The sequence below is a fragment of the Panthera tigris genome, chromosome B3 (assembly GCF_018350195.1).
Source record: "Panthera tigris isolate Pti1 chromosome B3, P.tigris_Pti1_mat1.1, whole genome shotgun sequence".
In the NCBI taxonomy this organism is placed as follows: domain Eukaryota; kingdom Metazoa; phylum Chordata; class Mammalia; order Carnivora; family Felidae; genus Panthera; species Panthera tigris.
In genome coordinates, this window is record NC_056665.1 from 41,623,391 (window position 1) to 41,646,801 (window position 23,411).

The 23,411-nt window shown below is 40.5% G+C and overlaps 1 protein-coding gene and 1 pseudogene across 6 annotated transcripts in view; both read right to left on the reverse strand.

Annotated features, from left to right (window-relative positions):
* The window catches only part of APH1B (aph-1 homolog B, gamma-secretase subunit), a 139,619-nt gene that overhangs the window by 91,511 nt on the left and 24,697 nt on the right, over positions 1-23,411 (reverse strand). For 5 of the 6 annotated variants that reach the window (XR_006218586.1, XM_042988698.1, XM_042988701.1 and 2 more), the window contains exons 5-6: positions 19,861-19,988; positions 9,635-9,829 (exon numbers count right to left, since the gene is read on the reverse strand). Coding sequence is in view for 5 of the 6 variants with exons in the window: in XM_042988698.1 (XP_042844632.1) it covers positions 9,662-9,829; positions 19,861-19,988 (296 nt within the window). In the remaining variant the exon portion in view is untranslated. Of the gene's footprint in view, positions 1-6,270; positions 9,830-19,860; positions 19,989-23,411 lie in introns of those variants that run through there. The other variant, XM_042988696.1, reaches the window with a different exon arrangement.
* LOC102958545 lies at positions 20,340-23,373 on the reverse strand (annotated as a pseudogene).

The following is a 23,411-nucleotide window of genomic DNA, read 5'->3' on the forward strand; positions in this document are numbered from 1 at the left end:
CTGTAATACTGTAAGCCATAATAATCTTATAACAATTAATTCATCAGAGTGTAGGCTAGGCTACCATGAAGCAATCTTATTGATTACATAAAAATATGGTTATCATAAAGCAATCATATTGCTGCTTCTCAATGCATGAGTTCTTATACCTGTAAATAAATATGAGTTTCTTTTTCACATTATCTTTTCATTTTTGATGTCTAGTGTTAGTAATACATATAACATTTACAGTGTTTTGTATCATTTGAGGCAATACTGATGTAGGTACTGACAGACAATTCATCTTGTAAACAGATGATGTAAACTTACAATGTTAATACGGTACAGTACTATAAATGTATTTTCTCTTACAATTTTTTTCAATTTTATTTTTTTACTTTTTAAAAATTTACATCCAAATTAGTTAGCATATAGTGCAACAATTTCAGAAATAGATTCCTTAATTCCCCTTACCCATTTAGCCCATCCTCCCTCCCACCACCCCTCCAGTAACCCTCAGTTTGTTCTCCATATTTATGAGTCTCTTCTGTTTTGTCCCCCTCCCTGTTTTTATATTATTTTTGTTTCCCTTTCCTTATGTTCATCTATTTTGTCTCTTAAAGTCCTCATATGAGTGAAGGCATATGATTTTTGCCTTTCTCTAATTTCACTTAGCCTAATACCCTCCAGTTCCATCCATGCAGTTGCAAATGGCAAGATTTCATTCGTTTTGATTGTCGAGTAATACTCCATTGTATATATACATACCACATCTTCTTTATCCATTCATCCATCTATGGACATTTGGGCTCTTTCCATACTTTGGCTATTGTCTATAGTATTGCTATAAACATGGGGGTGCATGTGTCCCTTCAAAACAGCACACCTGTATCCCGTGGATAAATGCCTGGTAGTGCAATTGCTGGGTTGTAGGGTAGTTCTGTTTTTAGTTTTTTGAGGAACCTCCATACTGTTTTCCAGAGTGGCTGCACCAGCTTGCATTCCCATTCTCTTATAATTTTTGAGTAACATTTTCTTTTCTGTAGCTTACTTTAAGAAAACAGTATGTAATACATATAACACATAAAATGTGATAATTGGCTATTTATGTCATCAGTAAGGCTTCCAGTCAACAGTAAGGCTAGTGGTAGTTGAGTTTTTAGGGAGTCAAAAGTCATGCACAGATTTTTCAACTGCATGCAGGGGGCGGGGGAGTCAACACCACTATCCCCCCACATTTTTCAAGGATCAACTGTAGTCTAATTTTTTTCTAGTTCTTTTATAGTTTTACTTCTTGCATTTGAATTTTTAATGTTTAGATTTTGTTTTACAGTAAAAGTGAAAGACCTGGCTGTACATTTTCCCCCCAAATATAATCAAATTATCAAACAGCCCAAATATTGAATAGCTGATTCTTCCCCTGTTAATTTAAAATGCTGATTTTATTATATACTAGATTTTCATATACACATTGGCCTGCCCCTGAATCTTCTATCCATATCCATTATTGTAGATTTATGGTATATTTTGGTAACTAGTATGATAAACACAGAAATACTATAAATATGCTTTATTCTTTGAATAGACTAGGTAAATTAAGAAACAGGATACAAGATTATTTATCACATAAAAAAGCTTCATGGTGTGTTAAACAGGCATTCAACATGGAGAATATCCTTTTCATTATGACATTTTGTTCAGTTATTATAGAACAGAAAGTTTTGAGTATAATATTGGTTCCATATTAACTGCCTATAAGCACATGGTCAATAAAACGTATACATTTTCGTAATTCTTTTTTTCCTCTATGTTTGCTTTGGTTTATTTACTGAATGTAATTTTGTATCTGTTGACTCTAACAACAACAATTTTGGGTTTGTAATTTGAATGTTTTATTACATTTTTATAATAATTCATTTTTGTTGTATTTTACAAAAGTATTGATGAATTAGGTTTTTTTAAAATGGCCCTTCACTACAGTTTGAGAAGCAAACTAGTTCCAGAGAGCCAACCAATTTCAATTTCCAATTGTTTGCTGCTTGTATAGAGAAACATGATTGATTTTTCTATGTTGGTCTTATATCCTATGACCCTACTAAGTTCACTAATTAGTTGTAATCACCTTTCTGTAGCTTCCTTAGGATTTTCTACACTAATAATTCATATTATCTGAAAAAAGAAAATTTTATTTCTTCCTTTTTGATCGATGACTTATTTCCTTTCGTCTTTTTGTACCTCCAGTACAATGTTGAATCAAAGTGGTGAATGTGGACATTCTTGCCTTGTTTTCAATCTTAGTGGAGACAGCATTCAGTACTTTATCATTAGGCATGGCCTTAGATACAGGTTTTACATAGATGTCTTCTTTTCAGGTCAAAGAAATCCCTTTCTATTCCTAGTTTGCTGAGAGTTGTTTAATTTAAAAAAATGGAATTTAGATTTTGTCAAAAGCTTTTTTGGATCTGTTGATATGATCATGTTTGTTTGTTTTAGTCTGTTAACATGGTGAACTGAATGGTATTTATATGTTAAACTAATTTTTTATTATTGGGATAAACTCCATTTGGTCACATGCATCTTATCTTTTATATATTACTGGATTCAATTTGCCAAAAGACTGTTGAAGATTTTTACATGTTTATACATGATAGATACTGATCTGTAGCTTTTATTTTTGTTTTCCTTTATAATATCTTTGTCTGGTCTTGTTATCATTGGTAATGCTCATAGAATGAACTGGACAGTGTGCCATCTCTTCTATTTTGTAGAACAGTTTGTGTAGAATCAGTATTGTTTCCTTCTCCTTTCTTCTTTCTGTGTGGTAGAATTCTCCAATGAAGCCTTCTAGGAATTGCCCTCATGAAAACTACAAATTCAATTTCTTTAATAGAGACAGGGGAATTCTGGTTAGCTCCAATAAGTAAAGAGTTTGGAAGTTGTCGCTCCCATCCTTACAACAAGAAAACACTAAACCAATTAACAATCAATAATGCTTTGCACTTCTTACAGAACTGAGTCTCAGGACACGCCACCACCCTGAAATCTTGAAAGACAGGGGAACCTGCAGAGTCACAACTGAGATTTGCTTGCCTAGGGCAGAAGCCACCAGAGTCATAAATAGGGACACTTACAGGCTAATTTTAACAAACTGCTGCAGTCTGAGTGTGTAATAGCCTAACAGTGAGAAATCCCTAAGACTAGCACACAATCTTAAGAGGCTCACATTTTTCTAGGTTTTACCTCTAGAAACATGACCACAATCTCATGGTCCATCCCCTATGGCTCAGTCAGGGAAAGGGTAAGAGCAAATATCGTAAATTATGCCCAGTGTTATCCATAACAAAGACTTACTCTCCACAGAAAAAGACCTTATAAGAGCCTTATCCTACCTGGGGGGAAGGCATTCCTCCCACTCTAGCCCTCTTTGGCTTTCCTGTCTTACCCAGGGTGGGTAAAAAGTTAAGAGACGCTTAGTTTAAGGATGCAGGCCCACTACAAAATTGAAATTTATTCTTAAGAGTATAGGACACCTTCTTTCTCTTATGTCTTTTACTGTCACACCAATAGGTTTCCAACATAATAACTGGATTATAGCTGAAAGAGCTGTAAGACTTAGACTTTCTTTGACAAGGAGCATATAGAGAAGCCCAAAGTCAAGAGGGGAGACCAAAACAGGACACTAGAGGAATCTGAAGCCTCTGGTACTTACAGCTGCAACAAACATTTAATACAATCCAACTTCTGCTCAGATTAAAATTTACACTAAAAGCCTATTTCAGTTCCTGTTACTCAATATATGGTGTGCAGGTTTAATAAATAATTATCATAGTCTGAAGAGTCATTCAGATTTTCAATTTCTTCTTGGGTGAGTTGTTAAAGCTATTTGTCCATTTCATCTAAGTTTTTAATTTATTGGCATTAAGTTGTTTATAATATTCTATTTTTATTTAATAAACGTAGGATCTGTAGTGATAGTCATAATTTGTACCCTCTTTTTTTCCCTTACCAATCTGGCCAGAACTTTATCAATTGTAGTGATTTTCTCAAAGAGCTAGATTTTTGTTTTATTGAAATTCTCCATTGTTTTTCTGCTATGTGATTTTTGCTATTCTTTTCATTATTTCCTTTCTTCTGCTTATTTTGTAAACTTTAGTTTGCTCTTTTTCTAGTTTCTTAAGAAAAAGCTTGAAGTCATCTATTTTAAGCATTCTGACTTACCCAATATAAGCATTTAATACTAAAAATTTCACTCTACTCTTCCCTCAGGTACTTTGCTTTGGCAACTATCCTCCCCATCTCCTGCATCAATCAATTTTCCCTTTCCACTAAATAATTCCCATCTTCATACAAACATGTTGTTATAATGATAAATTATGGGGGTTGGGGGGAAGAAAGACACCCTCTGTTGCCCCCTCATACTCCTCAGGCTATCATCCCATTCTACACAATTCTACTACACAATGTAGTACATTCTACTACAATTATAATGGTTGTCTGTACCCAATATGCTGTGTCTACGTCCTTATCCCCCAATATTTATAACCCACTCCATTTAGGTGTTCATCCATACAATGAAATTCCATCTCTTCATATGCAACGATCAATTCTCACTTCTCATCTTACTCATTATCCAACAGTATGTGACATACTTTCCCCTCTCAGGCCACCTCCCGGTTTTCCTCCCTCCTTCAGGGCACAATTCCACTTCCCCTTTCCAACCTCTCAGCTGGGAGTTTCCCAGGGTTCAGTCCTCAGTCACACCTTCTCCTCTGGATCTACATCCATTACCTAGGTGCCTTTCATCTACCACTAAAATTGCAAGTATCATGCACTCAAGCTATTCTGTATTATTTCATAATTGGTAGTACATTTTTAGTTGCCTTAAAGTAATATTTATGTGTTTTAATCTGTGCGGTGAGATTATATGTTCCCAGAGAACAAAGATCTCCACCATCTTGTTCTTTTCCATCTTTTTAAAGTATCTAATACAGTGTTCTGTGCATGCTAGGCCCTGATTAAACACTACAAACTCCATCTCTGATTTTGCTCAAGCACTGAAAAAAGAATGGTTTACTACAAAATCGAAGAAAGGTTTATAGTGATCCACACTCATGCAACATGTACCTTGTATTATTGAGTCTTAAAGCCAGGACCTGCTCAGGGCTCATAATTACAGTCGCCTTAGAATGTGTCAAGTCCCCAATTCTTTTACTAAGATAAATCCAAAAGCCAGTTAAGTAGCTCCTTCTATTCAACATTTTCAATGAGATGTAGATAAAATATGTACTTCTTTCCACTGGAGGTTTCTCATGTGTTGAGGCTGGTCACAGAGAAATCCTTGTTCCAACTAAATATGAATTAAACTAGAGCCACAGTTTCAGTGGGAAAGGGCCAAAAAATTGTACACAAATCTGGGCTATTACCTACAGAATGTACATCTCTTCCACTGGCTTACAAGTTACAACCAAAAGGCTCTTGGTCTCTGAGGTTATTTCACAGAATAACACAGTCAACATAAACCTGAGCAGCCTCATTTCAAACCAGAGTGAACAGGTATCACATGGTTTGCGTTTCAGGCCATAACAATTCTCTTCACAGCCTGTCTGATGGTGAAAGCCAAGCTCAACGCCTCAGCTGCCCTGCCTCCACATCAAGGAGAGAAAAAAACATAAGGACTCTATAGGCTGCTCAGGGTCGCTGGGTAGAAAGTAAACTATACTCTCTTTGTCAACCAATTCCCATCTTTAGCCACTATTACATGCTGTTTTATAAATTCATTGTTTTACAATTACTTAGAAAGATGGATGCCTGGGTGGCTTAGTCGGTTGAGTGTCCAACTTAGGCTCAGGTCATGATCTCACAGTTTGGTGAGTTCAAGCCCCACATCGGGTTCCACGCTGACAGTGCAGAGCCTACTTGGGATTCTCTCTCTCTCCTTCTCTCTCTGTCCCTCCTCTGCTCATGCTCTCCCTCTCTCTCTCTCTCTCTCAAACTTTTTAAAAAAAATTACTTAGAGGAGATTTTTCAAGGTGATTCTAGCATCTTCAAGAATAATCTTCCACTTGGTTTAGAACACCTCAAAGAACTTCTCTGCACCAAACTGCTTCTGAACACACAGAAATGAAATAGGCCTTAGGAACTTTAAGGTAACAAAGATTTCTCTTTAAAAAGTCTCAGAGCTGACCAGTCATAAACAACAGAATATACAGCCAAGTTTTATAAGAGACAAAAACTGTAACAACACATACTGAAGGATACACTACTCCAAAAAGAGGAAACATGGGAAATGAATAGTGCCAAACAATATTTTTATTGTTCACTGAAAAATACAGTTCTGCAAAGAGTCTATTGCATTGTGTACTGAACGCAAGGCCTGACATTACAAGGATACATGACATAACGGCGTAACTTATATAAAATGATACATATTGCATACTTACATAAAATGATACATACAGTACCCCACCTCTCTAAACACTAGAATTTAATAGAAGTAAAGCCTTGTATTAAATGAGAACTGTAAACATTGCAATCATAAACAAAATGCTCTAAGCAAAGCACTTTAAAATTGGTTTGTTGTGATACCTACTTGGTCCACCCAGAGTTAGGAATAGCAGGGCCTAAGAAACAATTAGCTAACAAAAGCTAGCACCTTCAAGGAGCTCTTCCTGGGGATCAGGCTGCCGCTGCCCAAGACAGGCCGCCACCCTGGCCTCCCTGGAGCCCTCAGGCCCATAATGACAGCTAATCCCTGTCTTGGCGCTAGTATGAGGTGACTGGGAAGTGGGAGGAGTAGCAGGTACGAGGAAGCTTCTGTCAACAGCTGCTTATATACTGCACCAACTCTATGGATAAGAACACCTAATATTTTTGATGTGAATCTACCACTCTCAGCAAACACTGAAGTGTGATTTAAAATAAAAAAATAACATTGAGAACAAAAACCATTTTCTAGACAATCTGCCATTATCATCATTTCTTCCTTTCAGCCATGTTTTCATTAGATGCTCTAAAAGAAACTGCTACTTACTATATGATCAGCCAGGTGGGCCAGGATTGAGGTAACAAAACTTCTGCAGTTACAACTACTGACTTAAATGAATACAAAATAAATACAAATTTATTAGAGAGCAACAAAACCAATCTCTATTAATCACATGGCAAAATATTCAAGCACTGCAACAATATTCATATTCCAAGGTCAACTTTAACTCTATAACCCACATTTCCTTCCAAACTGAGAAAGCTTGGTGCGGAGGAAAACATAAAATATCAACACCACCTCCTCTACAAATACTATCAGGGCTCAGAAGGCTCACCATAGATAACAAATGTTTAAAAAAAAAAAAAAAGGCACCTCGATATATACACAGCAACAGAGGAATACTATCCTCTCCTCTCCTTCTGGGTGTCCTTGGCATCAGGCAAATCAGGGCTATTTATGACAACAGTGCCTAAGCTGACTATGGCAATGTTCACATTTTAAGAGAAATCAGGATTACAAAGTTCCTTTATTCATAGGGAGTCAAAAATAATTTCCTCAGACAAGAGTCTTAGCATCAAAGAAAATTTTCCTCTGGCCTGAGAAATTTTTATAAATAAGATTGTACCATATCCCAGCTTCTTTACTTAATATTAAACTATTAAAGCACAGAGGATATCCTCAGAGGGCAGGAATGTGTACGACTAATATTCTCGGATTTTTCAATACTTTACAGATCAAACATTTTATCAGACTATCCATTTAAGAGATGTGTAAGTCAATACTAATAACCAACTATCTGTTTTTCTTATTCTGTTCATCAAAGAACACCACATTCCTATAGGAATAAAGGGCAGTTCAGTGAGTATCCTGTTTCCCTTAACTCTGCACAGTAAATTTCACTGCTCAGTCTCTATGCCTCTGACTCTTCCTGTGGCTCTTTTCATCTAAGGAAAACTTGGTATAAAGGGGGAAAACTGCAAACTCCAGGGGAAGCGTCAGTATTTGTGTTGTGAAGTGAACTTTAGGGTAATAACTGTAATTGCTATGGGACTGTTTACAGCCTTGCTAGAAATCCTATTTCTCTTGAATCCCTAGATTGAGAAATTCTCATAATTTAAACATGGGGGGAGATTTCACCGATAAAGATCTAGTTCATGTGAAAGGTCTGGCCCCTGGAATGATGTGTGGCTAGCCCAAAACACTGGCCACATTTCCACTTTAGACACGTTCATTATTCTTTCCCATCACAGTACCGTTCAATTCTTCCATCTGTCATGGCACTGGTGAGCTCTCTCTCATTGCTGCTCCCATTTCTTTTGGGTGTTCTACTGCACATATGGGATCCATTGAGCTTATCACTTTAATGTGTAGGGAATTTTCATTTCACACCATCCACTCTCTAAAAGCCATTAACTGGGAGCAATTTCTAGTTAGTAAAGGCACAATTCACTGGCATTTCCTCTTTATAAAGGAAATCAAAAGGTTGCTCAGAAGCTGAACAAACACCTTGGGTATTCCTATAAAGGGAGTGTTGTATCTGCTACTAAAACCCAGAGACATTTGCTAGCTCTAAAGATTATACGGATTCTGTAAAAGCATCAATTTGGCAGTTTAAGACATATTTCTAATTCTGCACTACATCACTTGGTGAGGAGGAGGAAGTACTGGTTAGTATCACAGGAGCAAATTTAAAGTGTCAACATCATTCTACTGGCTTGTTTTCCTCATGCTTTTGAACTTTCACCAGCTCTAGTGAAGCGTGTCCCAGGGTACATCACTCAGCAACCTGCAGAACTGCTCAGAGATAGAACAATGGACTTCACCCCAACTAGCCCAGCTGGTTGCTAGCACTCAGCTGGGAAACACTGCCTCGGGGCACAGCTCACGAAAAGCCTTAAACCCAGGAAAGATTTACGGAAGTTTCACAAAAATTCTTGGTTTATCATACCTTCCCAGAAATCAGAAAATAATTGATTTTTAGGTAAAGAAACTGAATCTACGCTCACGAACAAAGTAATGCCTCAAAAAGCAGAATCCAGAATGTAAAACTACAGGAAAAAATGCAGCTTGTTAATCACTAGCTTACTTTGGCTAAATTATCATAGTAAGTCAGTGCAATTTACTATTGCATTTAGAAGCACAACCTACCATGTTCTCATAAATTTAGGGTACAATAAAGAACATGAAAAGTTCACAGGAGTGAGAGCCCTTTAGCGTTTTGTGACTTCATAACTTAAAAAGACAAAGGCTAAGCAGGATCTGACAGTCAGAGATTTACCTGCTCAGCACAAGCTGAGTTGAGAGACGGCTAAACATCGGACTTTTATTCATTTATGGTGTTCTCAGAAAGTTCCTATCTGGACGCTGATGATTATCAACCTGGCTGCACATCAGAGTCATCTGGGAAAAGCTTTTAAAAATGACCAAATGCCCAGACCAATTATATGTGGAGGGTGAAGCCCCAGATATCAATATTCTTTACGCTTCCCCAAGGGATTCGATTCTAATGTGCAGCCAGGATGTGTACATCCACTGCTGTATCCTTCCAGAGAGCTGTTGCATGAAGTCATATTTTATTTATCTAGAGGGTTTTGTTTTTTCTAAATCCCACCAGGAAAAGGAATTTTTAGAAAAAGGCACAGTTGTGCTTCCTCTAAAGATGCAGCTTACTGTTTGGCAGGTGCTGGTTGTCAGAGGTTATCTGGAACGCTGATTGAAAAGGAGGAAGTCCTTGTCTTGGCAGAGTAGGCACAGTTTCAGGCTTCGGCAGCTGCCGCCAGCAACAAAGAATGCCCAAATGCCCATGAGTACCACAATTATATATGTTGACACCAAATTTATTCCATAATGAGGACTTATGAAGGTCTGCAAAAGGAAAATAAAGCAGTTTGGGTAGCAACAGCAAGCTTATTAAACATGTAGAGTAACCAAAGCTAAAGGAAAATCTAGGATACTTTCAACAGCTGGGGTGTGTTTCAACAAACATATGATGTATGTCATGTACTGCGGAGTTCCACAAAGACGAACAGAACTAACCTAGTCAACAGACGCTAACCCATAGGTGTGCACTTTGCAATATTCAAATGCCAAACCTAGAGGGTAATTAGAAGTCAGCATCTAATGGAATACCCAAGAGAAGATACATGTTATATAATCTGGGCCCAGTTTATAATAATTTCTGTGTTAGCTGGCTCTTAATATTTGCAAGAAAGTAGGACACGTCCAAGTTACTTTAGTATGAACCTTCAGTATTTAAGGGAACAAGAGGGCACAGCATTTCTTTTTCAGCTGCATAATTGCTGAGGCTTCCAAAAGTTTATTTAAAAAACAATGATGAAAAGCCAAGAGGTACTCTGTTACACAACAGTGAAGACCAAAGTATGTACCTACTGGAGCTTATACGCTAGGAAGAGAGACAATGAAAGAACAAATAAATGAATTAAATAATTACACATTGTGATGAATGCTAGCCAGAATAATTCTAATTGTGATGGTGCCAGGATAAGTAAGAATAAGGTGGTCTATTGAGGTTGCTCAGGAGAGGTCCTGAGTAAGTGGCACGTAAAGTGAGACACATAGTTGGGAGGAGAGAGCCAGCCTCATGTAGACTGAGGGAGGGAATGACAGTAAAGCAAAGAGTCTGGGGCAGCTGAGAACCTGAGAGAGGGCTATGACTGATGTGTAGGGATGGAGAGGCAGCACAAGAGATGAGGCATCAGAGAGGAAGGCAGGGACCAGCTATGTAGCATATGGGTAAGGAGTGTAAATTTTATCCTCAGTGCAATGGAGGGTCACAGAACAGGCTTACATGGAGGGGCTGAACGACTTGGCTTAGATGTTTAAAACTGCACAGAATGGATTAAAGGAGGCAATTGTGAAAGCAGGGAGACTCATTGGGAAGATTCTGCACTGGTTGATGAAATCAGGGTGGTGGCAGTAGAGATGGAGAGAGTGGGCAGTATGAACTGACAGGACTTGCTGATGGATGCAATGTGAGGGAAAGGGGGAGGCCAAAATGACTTCCAGGTTTCTGGCTCTTGGTAAATGATGGTGCTATTTAAGGAGATGACAAAGACTTGAGGAAGACCAGGCTTGAAATGATGGGTAAGAATCAAGTCCAATAAGGACACGCTAAGAGTGAAATGCCTGTGAGATTTCAAAGGACGGAATGTCAGGTAAGCATTAGGTATATGAGCATGGGGCTCAGAGGAGAGGCCTGGGCTGGAAAGAGGAATACAAAAGCACAGTCCATAAGCATAAAATTTAAAAATTTTTAAAATTTTATTTTTATTTTATTATTATTTTTTAGAGTTCTCTCTAAAAAAGAGAGAGAGAATGTGTATGTGTGTGTGTGTGTGAGAGAGAGAGAGAGAGAGAGACAGAGAGAGACAGAGAGGGAGAGAGAGAGAAAATCTTAAAGCAGGACCTATACCCAGTGCAGAGCCCAATATGGGGCTCAATTCCATGACCCTGGGATCATAACCTGAGCTGAAATCAAGAGTCAGATACTCAACTGACTGAGCCATCCAGGCACCCCCATAGATGGTATTTAAAGCCATGTCTCTACCCAGGGAGCTACTGTAGAAAGAAGGAAAAGGAGAAGAATAAGCCCTGAGAACATTTATAGATTGTTTGTGCTGCTTAGTATTATAGGAGCAAATTAAAAGTGTCAACACCTTTCTATTAGCTTGACTCTTTTTTTTTTTTTTTACATTTTTTTTAATGTTTATTTATTTTTGGGAGACAGAGTGCAAGCAGGAGAGGGGCAGACAGAGAGGGAGGCACAGAATCTGAAGCAGGCTCCAGGCTCTGAGCCATCAGCACAGAGCCCGACACGGGGCTCGAACCCATGCAGCATGGGATCATGACCTGAGCCAAAGTCGGACATTCAACTGACTGAGTACCCCAATCTGTTAGCTTGACTTGTACTGAATCTGTTACCCCCAGGTACCCCAATCTGTTAGCTTGACTTGTACTGAAAGAGTCAGCAAAGGGGTCTGAGAAGAGCAAATAGTGAGGTAAAAGAAAAATCAGGACAGTGTGATATAGCAAAGAGGAAAATGTTTCACAGAAGGTGAACTCTTTTAAAGGCTGCTGAAATGAAAAAAAAAAAGAAACCAAAACACCAATGTCCATCAGATTTGGAGAAACGAAAGTCTGTTTTGACCTTGACAAGTACAATCTTGGAAGAGTGGTTGAGGAGCACCTGGGTGGCTCCAGCTGGGATGCTGGGTGAGTTCCAGCCCAGCATCATTCTCTATGCTCACAGCACAGAGCCTGCTTCAGATCCTCTGTCTCCCTCTCTCTGCCCCTCCCCTACTTGTGCTCACTCTCTCTCTCTCAAAAGTAAATACATGTTAAAAAAAAAATTTAAGAACAACAACAACAACAACAACAACAACAACAACAAAGAAGGTGGTTGAGCAGAAGCCAGACTGGATTGAAGCAGGAGAGGTGAAGAAGTGGAGACAAAATTAGTGGACATAACTCTGAGAAATTTGGCTGTGATGTGGAAGAGAAAAAAAGGAGTGAAGGCTAGGAGGGGGAAAGGCAAGAGGAGAGTTTTGTTTTTTTTTTTTTAAAGATATGTCTACATGGGGGCATTTGGGTAGCTCAGGTGGTTGAGTGTCCGACTCTTGATTTCGGGTCAGGTCATCATTCCAGAGTTATGGGATGGAACCCTGCATCGGGCTCTGAGCTAAGCGTGGAGCCTAAGATTCTCCCTCTCTCTCTCTCTCTCTCTCTCTCTCCCCACCCCCCCCCCCACCTCACTCCCCTGCTTATGCTCTCTAAAAAAAAGCAAAAAGTTATGTCTGTATGTTGATGAAAAGAGGGAAAAGCTGGTGGTATGGGATAAAGGGCACAATCAGAGGAGTGAAGTCCTTAAACGAGAACTGGATCTGGTGGCCAGGAGGAGGGACTGGCCTTTGACGGAAAGAGGGATACTTCCTTTACTGGGCCAGGGTAAGATAAGGAGATGGGTTCCCACGTAAGCCAGCACTTACACGTACCAAAGGAGAGAATCTGATTGGGTCAACTTGCCACCATACACCTTTGCCAATAAGGGGCTTCAGGGGAAGTGCCTCCACGGCTCCTCACTGTCCTTACCCTCACCATACCTGTACATGATCCCACCTATCAGCTCTGGCCAGGAAAATGGGCTGATTTTGCACGTAGCTACTTATGCAGAAAAAGTGCTTTTCTCAAGAGGCATCAGTGGGTATGGCAGGCATTGAGCATTTTCTGGACTCTTCAGAATAATTTACCTCAAATCCACTGAATTTTAATTTATTTTACAGGGTGCTAAGCTCTTTTGTATTTCTCTTTAGTTTCTTTAAATTTTTTTCTCTTTTAAACAATTACAAAAGCAGCTGTGATTGTTGCAGAAAATTAGAATACACAAATGAGTAAAATAAACAAATTTTAAAACTTGAAATTCAGATAGGTTAGTATTTATTGAACAGAACACAAAAACTGCAAACCATAAAGAAAAATTGATTAAACTACATTAGAATGAGGAACTTTGCTTATAAAAAAAGACAACAGTATGAGGAGATAAAGATAAACCATAGTACAGGAGAAGTTATTTACAACGTGTATATCTGACAAAGACGTTTTGTCGGAGAACATAAAAAGAACTCCTAAAAATCAAAATGATTTATAGGCAAAAGATTTGAATAGGTACTTCACAAAAGAATTATCCAGGTGCGCCTGGGTGACTCAGTCGGTTGAGCGTCTGACTTGATTTCAGCTCAGGTCATAATCTCACAATTTGTGGGATCGAGCCCTGAGTTGGGCTCTGTGCTGACAGCATGGAACCTGCTTGGGATTTTCTATCTCCCTCTCTCTCTCTCTGCCCCCCCCCCCCTTGCTCACATGCTCTCTCTCTCTCTCTCTCTCTCTCTCTCACCCCCTCCCCCACTCACGTGTGTATGCCTGTTCTTTCTCTTGCTCTCAAAAAAACAGAATTATCCGATGGAAAAAAGACAGTCTCTTTAACAAATGGTGCTGGGAGAACTGGACAGCAACACGCAGAAGAATGAAACTAGACCACTAACTTACACCATTCACAAAAATGAACTCAAAATAGATGAAGGACCTGAATGTGAGACAGGAAACCATCAAAACCCTTGAGGAGAAAGCAGGAAAAAACCTCTCTGACCTCAGCTGCAGCAATTGCTTACTTGACACATCTCCAAAGGTAAGGGAATTAAAAGCAAAAAATGAATTGGGACCTCACCAAGATAAAAAGCTCTGCACTGAAAAGGAAACAATCAATAAAACTAAAAGGTAATCGATGGAATTGGGAAAGATATTTGCAAATGACATATCAGACAAAGGGCTAGTATCCAAAATCTATAAAGAGCTCACCAAACTCCACACCCCAAAAATAAATAATCCAGTGAAGAAATGGGCAGAAGACATGAATAGACACTTCTCTAAAGAAGACATCCAGATGGCCAAGAGGCACATGAAGAGATGCTCAACGTCACTCCTCATTAGGGAAATACAAATCAAAACCACACTGAGATACCCCCGCATGTCAGTCAGAGTGGCTAAAATGAACAAATCAGGGGACTACAGATGCTGGCGAGGATATTGAGAAACAGGAACCCTCTTGCAATGTTGGTGAGAATGCAAACTGGTACAGCTGCTCTGGAAAACAGTGTGGAGGTTCCTCAAAAAATTAAAAATAGATCTACCCTATGACGCAGCAATAGCACTGCTAGGAATTTACCCAAGGGATACAGGAGTGCTGATGCATAAGGGTACTTATACCCCAATGTTTATAGCAGCACTTTCAACAACAGCCAAATTATGGAAAGAGCCTAAATGTCCATCAACTGATGAATGGATAAAGAAGATGTGGTTTTGGGCCACCTGGGTGGCTCAGTCAGTTGAGCGACCAACTTCGGCTCAGGTCATGATCTCGTGGTCCGTGAGTTCAAGCCCCACGTCGGGCTCTGTGCTGACAGCTCAGAGCCTGGAGCCCGTTTCAGATTCTGTCTCTCCCTCTCTCTCTGACCCTCCCCCCGTTCATGCTCTGTCTCTCTCTGTCTCAAAAAAACAAATAAACGTTAAAAAAAATTAAAAAAAAAAAAGAAGATGTGGTTTATATATATAATGGAACACTACTTGGCAATGAGAATGACTGAAATCTGGCCATTTGTAGCAACATGGATGGAACTGGAGAGTGTTATGCTAAGTGAAGTAAGTCAGGCAGAGAAAGACAGATACCATATGTTTTCACTCATATCTGGATCCTGAGAAACTCGACAGAAGACCAGGGAGGAGGAGAAGGGAGGGTAAAAAAGTTACAGAGAGGGAAGGAGGCAAACCATAAGACACTCTTAAATACTGAGAATAAACTGAAGGTTGATGGGGGTGGGAGGGGAGAGGAAAGTGGGTGATGGGCATTAAGGAGCGCACCTGTTGGGATGAGCACTGGGTATTGTATGGAAACCAATTTGAGAATAAATTTCATATAAAAAAATTTAAAAAATAAATAACTCTTACAACTCAAAAAAAAAAAAAAAGAATGATCCAAATGGCCAATAAATATATGAAGATCTGCTTAATCTCATTAATCATTAGTGAAATGCTAATTAAGACCATAATGTGATACCACCACATACCCAGGGGGATCAGTAACAAGACAGTGCCATACCAACCACTGGTGAGGAGGTGGAGGAACTGCCACTCACAAATTAATGGGAATATAAGTCAATACAACGACTCTGAAAAGCTGAGTGGTATGAACAGCTGACATATGCACGCCCCATGATCAGCAATTCCGCTCCTAGGCATACATCCAAAAGAAATGTACACATATATTCAAAAGAGATATATTCTAGAATGCTCAAAGCATTATAATTAGTCACAAAAGTCAAAAACTAGAGATACCATTTCTGCAGTTGAATGGATAAATCATAGTACAGTCACAAAGTAGAATACTAGAGTGCAATAAATGAGCAATATATATAGATGAATCTCACAAAGATAATGTTAAGCGAAAGAAGTCAGACACAAGAGTAAATACCATATAGTTCTGTTTACATAAACTACCAAAAGGCAAGGCAAGCCATGGTGTTAGAAGTCAGGACCGTGGTAGGAGGCTCATGGGATCTGATGTTTCAGTTTTCATGTAGGATCGAGTTACATAGGTTACAAGATGTACAGTTTTGATCTGTATATGTTTCTGTGTGTGTGTTATTTTTCTTAAGTAGGCTTCATGTCTAGCATGGAGCCCCATAGGGGGCTTAAACTCACAACCGGGAGATCAAGACCTGAGCGGGTATCAAGAGTCAGATGTTTAGCCGACTGAGCCACCAAGCACTACCCCATTCCCCTCCTCCCTCTGCTATTCAGAGATAACTACTATTAAAATTTTGGTAGATAATCTTCCAAATTTCCCAAATTCTTTTTTATTTTAGTTTATTTTCCTGGGTTCTCTTTAATCATTAAAGAGAATATCAACTATTCAATATTCTACAACATTTATAGGATTGAGGATACAAAGACTGACAAGATAAGATCATCCCTGATGATCAAACTCTAGTTGGAGAGAGATATACAAAAACGATATTAAATAAGATGGTGAGGCCAAGATGGGAGAGCAGCACAGCACTCAAGTTCTCAGATTCTCTCATCCCTGAAATGCAGCTAGATCAGCACCACATTATTTTGCACATCTAGGAAATTGATCTGAGGATTAACACAACAATCTGCATAACTTGAACCACAGAACTTGGCAGGTACATGGTGCGGAGAGGTGAAGTGGGGAGAGAGAGAGAGAAGCTGTGGAGGGTAGGGAGCTGTTTTTGCAGAGAGAGGACAGAGAAAGGGGAGAAGCGTGCAGCACATCGTGAGAGTAAAGGAAAAGCACTCCCTCGAAAGTAGCTGCAGACTCTTAAATACAGAGAACTGAGGACTGCTGGAGGGGTTTGGGATGGGGGGATGGGCTACATGGGCAAGGGGTATCAAGGAGGACACTTGCTGGGATGAGCACTGGGTGTTGTTATGTATCACTGGATTCTACTCCTGAAATCATTATTGCACTATATGCTAATTTGGATGTAAATTTTTAAAAATAATAATAAATGAATAAATAGCTATATTAAATAAAACAGTGTTATCTGTGGATAAGTGTTATAACAGAGCTATGAATAAGGGCTGGTGATCGTGCTCAGTCTGGAATATGCACCTTTTCCAGGGAGGCTTCACATGGAAGCCTTTTCCAAACTGACTTAGGTTAGGGGGAGACGCGTCACTGCAGATAAAACAGCATGGACAAGGCACACCTACTGGGAAGCCACAATGGATTAATTTAGATGGAGCATATGATGTGAACTGTGGGGAGCAGCAGGAGGTTAAGTTCTGTACCAGTAAGGCTGATAAGAGGCTTATGTCAAACAAAGAAGTCTGGGTTTTATTCCACAGGCATCTACTACAGCTGATCATTCTCTCCTTAACACATCTGGCTTCCAGGACATCTGGCTCCTGGTTTTCTTCCAACCTCACTAGTGGCTCTTTCTCAGTCTCTTTTGCTGGCACCTTCTCTTTCCCCAGTGTCAATGTGGGAGCGTCCCAGAGCTCAGTCTTTGGATTTCTGGCCTGGATTTCTCTCCCCAACTCCGTACTTTCTCATCCAACTGCCTAATGGATATTTTCACTAGGATGTCCAATAGGCACCTTTATTTCATCTTTACAATGTGTCCAGATGAACTCCTTGATCCACCCTCACAAGCTCCCCCATCCCAGCTGATGGTAACTCCATCCTTCTAACTGTCCAGGCCCAAACCTTGGAGACATCCTTGGCTCCTCTTCTTTCACTCTATGCCTTACCCAATCTGTAAGGAAATACTGCTGGCTCTACTTTCAAAAATATATCCTCAATCTGATCATTTCTCATTATATCCACTGCTTTTTCACCCAAGTTATCACCATCCTTCTCCTGATGACTATAATCTTTCCCTGCTACAGTTCACTCTTAACACGGCCAAGTGATCTTTTAAAAATTTGAGTCAGATCATGGCCCTAACACCCTGCAACGACTCCCATTTCACTGACAGTAAATGTCAATGTCTTGCATTATCTAGATGTGGTTCTCACTTCTAACCTCTACTTCCCTCCCCACCTTCAACTCTGTGACAGTATCTATTACCTTTACCCTAGCTCCCTCTGTTCTGGCCACCCTCACTTCCAAAAATACGCCAAGCAATTTCTTTGATCTTAGACTTTGCTACTGGTTGTGCAGTCCAGGATGCTCTTCCCCAGAGAGCCCCATGACCAATCTACTTCACTTCTTTGCTCAAAGGTCACCTTCACAACGAAGCCTACTCTGACCACCTAATTAAAAAATTGGACATCCTCTGCCTCCCCACACTCTGGATTCCTTTTAACTCTGCTCTACTTTCCATAGCACCTATCATGATAAAATTTCTTATTTATTATGCCTGCTGCTTGCTGCCTTTCTCTCACCACTAAACTGTAAAAGCAGGGATCTTTGTTTTGTTCACTAAACTGTTTTGTTTACCTAAAACAGTGCCTGGAACATAGAAGGTACTCAGTAAATATTTGTCGAATGAATGAATTAGCCAAATGGATCCATGAAAAGGACATTTGTTTTTTCATTTAATTTCCTTTCTGATTATAGAAGTGTACATTGCAGAAAATTTGGAACATGCCAAAAAACTATAAAGAAGAAAAGAATCCATTCAGAGATAAATACTATTAGTATTTTAATGCTTTCTCTTTCCAGTCTTTTTTTTCCATGAAGATTTGGCTTCACATAGTTGCCATCACACTAACTTTAGTATCCTGCACCGCTGAAAGGTTTTAGGAAGGGGAAGCAATAAGACTGCATTTTTATCTAACTATCTATCTATCTTTTAAGTAATCTCTACGCCTATAACTGGTGGCCTGAACTCACGACCCAGAGATCAAGAGTCACATGCTTTAGCAACTAAGCCAGCCAGGCACCCCTGCAAAACTTCATTTTAGATGCATCAGAGGTCAAGGAGCCCAGTATGAGAAAACTTGATATAAATTCTAAGTGGATGGAGAAGAGAGAAACATGAGGTAGGACACCATCAGAAAGAACCCTTCTAAAACTAAGAGATGAGAAATGAGAAGGGTCTGGACAAGGCAGTAGTGGGGATAATTCTGATGTAAATACATGGCAAATGGCCATGAAAGTCAAACCCAAACCATTAAATATTCTTAAGAAATATAGCTAGTCAAGCTTTCTTTTTAAATTTTAGTTATTTAGAAAACTGGCATAATAATTATAATTTCAGTGAGGAGGGAATAAAATGGGCACCCTTGCTATTTATCAGAGTGAGTAGAAATGGTACAACCCTTGTGGAGAGGACTTTACCAATTTATATCAAGGGCTTTAAAAATATTTGTACCATTTAATTTCATATTTTCATTCTATGAAATCTAAACATCATATTGAAAAAATTTCATGTACAAAGATGTTCAAGACAGCATCGTAAGAAACAAAATTTTGAAATAGATGTGATCAGTTAAGCAAACTATAATATAATTCTATGTAATGATATAAGGCTCTTAAAATGTATATATGAAAAGGATTTCTAATAACATGGTACTTATTTAAGATGTGTTACATAATGTAAGCCTAATGCAAGACTATTTCAGGTTTGACTATACCCATAAAAGATAGATAGATACATAGAATAAAATCTTTAATGAAATCAACCAACAAATTAAGAGTGGCTTTTTCTGTAGGAATAGATGATTTATCTATCTACCATTCACTCATTAAAGAGCTTCATCTTCCCATGAGCATGTATTTCATTGAGAGTGGAATGTACCGTATGTGGACTTATGATCCAAAAAATACTGTGAGCATGGTGACAATCAATACTCACCAGGGCTGACACCAGCAGATGGGTCAGAAGAACTACAAGAAGGGCAGACCACTTTTTCTTCTCACAGCCATCAAAAAATATGATGCCCCAGAACACGTGCAGCAATATGATAACCAGCGTCATGAAAGCTGAAAGACAGTTATCAATTAGTGTCCAGTCATACAGACACGGATGCCAAAGCCCAGTCACACTTGGTCATGATACAACAGGCTCTTGGGGTGCGGTACACCACCTTGAGAGTTTAACTACCACCTGCCAGAAGCAGGACTTTGACACACATTTGCTCAAATAGTAAACTGGAAAGCAACACTTTTTTTTTTTTTTAATGTTTATTTTTTGAGAGACAGAGAGAGAGCGAGCGTGAGAGGGTGAGGGGCAGAGAGAGAGGGAGTCACAGGTTCCGAAGCAGGCTCCAGGCTCTGAGGTGTCAACAAAGAGCCCAATGCAGGGCTCGAGCTCACGAACCCCAAGATCACGACCTCAGCCGAAGTTGGATGCTCAACCGACTGAGCCACCCAGGCGCCCCTGGAAAGCAACATTTCTGAAAGAGGCGCCAGGTCTGCAGTAGCTTCTCATCCAGAATGTGAACCTGTTAAACCTGTTAAACCTAAAGTCAGCTTGGACCTGGCTTTCAAGGAGTATCTCTGAGGCACGCAATAAAACTAGTGTGGTATCTAATCAACTCTTTCCAAATTAGCCTTTTGCACCATCCTCAATTAAATGGAGTACATTCAGTTTACACAAGTCTCACTAAAGTGGAATTGCTCCTGTGTTCTTTCCTTTTTAAAAAGGCCAATGGAAGAATAAAAACATTAAAAATTACAACAATTATCTAAGATTCTTCTTAGGCAACCAAAACTGAATTTGATCCCAGATTTTTCTGTCGAAAAGAATGTGTTTCCTGTGCCCTGAAAATATTATTTAAGATGAACCAATTCCGCATATTCTGAAAGGTTTTTTTGGGGGGAAGAGGGGGATTGGCAGAGCCATCTGAGGCTTTATTTGGGAAAAAACTCTTGAATTGGCTTTTAGCTGGGGACATGGGCAAGAGGGGGGTACCCAGGGTGGTGGACTCCCCCTAAGGGTAGGCCAAGAACTGAGGTGAGGCTTAGGTGGGCCTCCCATTCCCGACGCTCCCCTGCACAGCTCCTTCCCCCACAGGCTCTACGGCAGCCACGGGAGCAGGGAGGTTGGGAGGGACCACAGTGGTTGTTCACTTGGACAGGACGTCAGACGACTGGGACACCAGCTTCCCATCACGGGTCTCGATCTTCTTCACCACCACAGCCTTGGAGGAGCTGACATGGCCAGAGGAAGCAGAGCTCTGGCCAGAGCTGAAGCCGGACTGGAAGGCATAGCTGACGCCAGGGCTCATGTGGCCCCTGTAGGCTGAGACCAGCCCACCCAAGTAGCTGGTGGGAGGTCTTAGTGTGGATGCTCATGTTCTGCATCCCAGACTCCAGCCTGCTTTCCTCGCCCTCCAGCAGCTTGCAGTAGGTGGTGATCTTGATGTCCAGGGCCAGCTTGATGTTCATGAGCTCCTGGTACTCCTGCAGCTACCGGGCCATGTCCTGCTTGGCTCGCTGCAGAGCGGCCTCCAGCTCGGCCACCTTAGCATTGGGGTCCTTCACGGCCACCTCCCCACGCTGCTTGGTATCAGCTATGGTGGCCTCCAGGGAAGCCCTCTGGTTTTTCAGGCCCTCAATCTCAGCCTGGCGTCAGTTAGTGTTCTGGTTCATCTTGGAAATCTCCGTCTTTGGGAGATGTTGGTCATCCCCATGCTTCCCGGCCAATGTCTGCAGCTGCTAGTACTTGATCTGGTACATGGTCTCAGCCTCAGCCTGGCTGCTGTTGGCGATCTCCTCATACTGGGCCTTGACCTTGGCAATGATGCCATCCAGATCCAGGGAGTGGCTGCTGCCCATGGACAGCACCACAGTCGTGTCCGAGATCTGGGACTGCAGCTCACGGATCTCCTCTTTGTACAGCTGCCTTAAGAAGTTGATCTCATCAGTCAGCCCTTCCAAGCGGGACTCCAGCTCCACCTAGTTCATGTAAGCTTCGTCCACATCCTTCTTGATGAGGACAGATTCATTCTCCATGTCTGCACGTTCTTTGATCTCCTCATATTTATTGAAGTCCTCCACCAGGCCCTGCATGTTGCCAAGCTCCACCTCCAGCTTCAGCTTCTCCTGGCCTAGGGTTTCCAGCTGCCGCCGAAGGTTGTCGATGTAACTCTCGAACGTGTTGTCCATGTTGCTGCGAGAGGTTTTCTGCTGCTGCAAGAGGTTCCACTTGGTCTCCAGAATTTTGTTCTGCTGCTCCAGATGCCGCACCTTGTCGACGAAGGAGGCAAACCTGTTGTTGAGGGTCTTGATCTGCTCCTTCCCCTGGCTGCGCATGGCCTGGATGTTGGGGTCCACCTCCGGCTTAAGAGGGTTCAGCAGGCTCTGGTTCACTGAGACAGCCGTGATGCCCCCCATACTCCCGGGCCTGCCGTAGCCCCCAACTACACTCATGCTGCTGCCCAGGCCACACTGGAAGCTGCTGCCGCTTTCCACCCAGGACAGGGCAGAGCTGATGCGGGAGCCAGGCGCATGAGTGAAGGAGAGGCTGCTGAAAGCCCGGGGGCCGGAGGAGGACACCTTGTAGGACTTCTGGGTCACCCTGATAGACATGGTGGAGGCCAGTGTGGAAGTTGGAGTGGAGGCAGGTAGGCTGAACCTGCCTGAGGTTCGAGTAGCAGCCAAGAAGCTGCTTCTAGGGTCTATTCTGAAAGTTTTAATATGAAGAAAAAAAAGCATATCGATTTCCCCTTTCAGCCACATAAAAAGATACCATTAACACCCACCAGTCTGGCAAAAATTCAAGTCTGACAATTTGCTTTCACATTGATGATAGGAAAACAATCTAGCATTACCTAGTAAAATTGAAAGTATGTACTCTCTATTTCACTCCAACAATTCCACAGTTAGATATATACTCTGAAGCAGTTAGTTCTTGGATCAATAGATCATTAGTACCTGAGACGTTGTTAGAAATGCACATTCTTGGGACTTACCCCAGACTTCCTGAATCAGTGAGCCTTGCAACCTGTGTTTAAACAGCCCTTCAGGTGGTTCTGATGTATGCTCAAATGTGAGAACCACTACCCTGGAAAACTCTAATATATGTGCACCAAGTGACATATACGAGAATATTTATACTATCATTGTTTATATTAACAAAAAATTTCCATCATTATCAGAATGGATAAACTGTGGTGTATTCACACAATGGAATACTATATGCTCTATAATATAAATGATCTCAATAATATAATGCTAGTGGGGACATAAGTATATTGTAAGACACCAACCACTATTTATACAAAGTTAAAAACATCTAAAAACTATATTAAAAGGACAAAACTGTTATACATTAAAAGGATATAATTGTTGTGATTAGAAGAAGGCAAGTTTTAATTTTTTTTTAATGTTTGTTTACTTTACAGAGAGGGACAGAGACAGAGCATGAGCGGGGGAGGGGCAGAGAGAGAGTGAGACACAGAT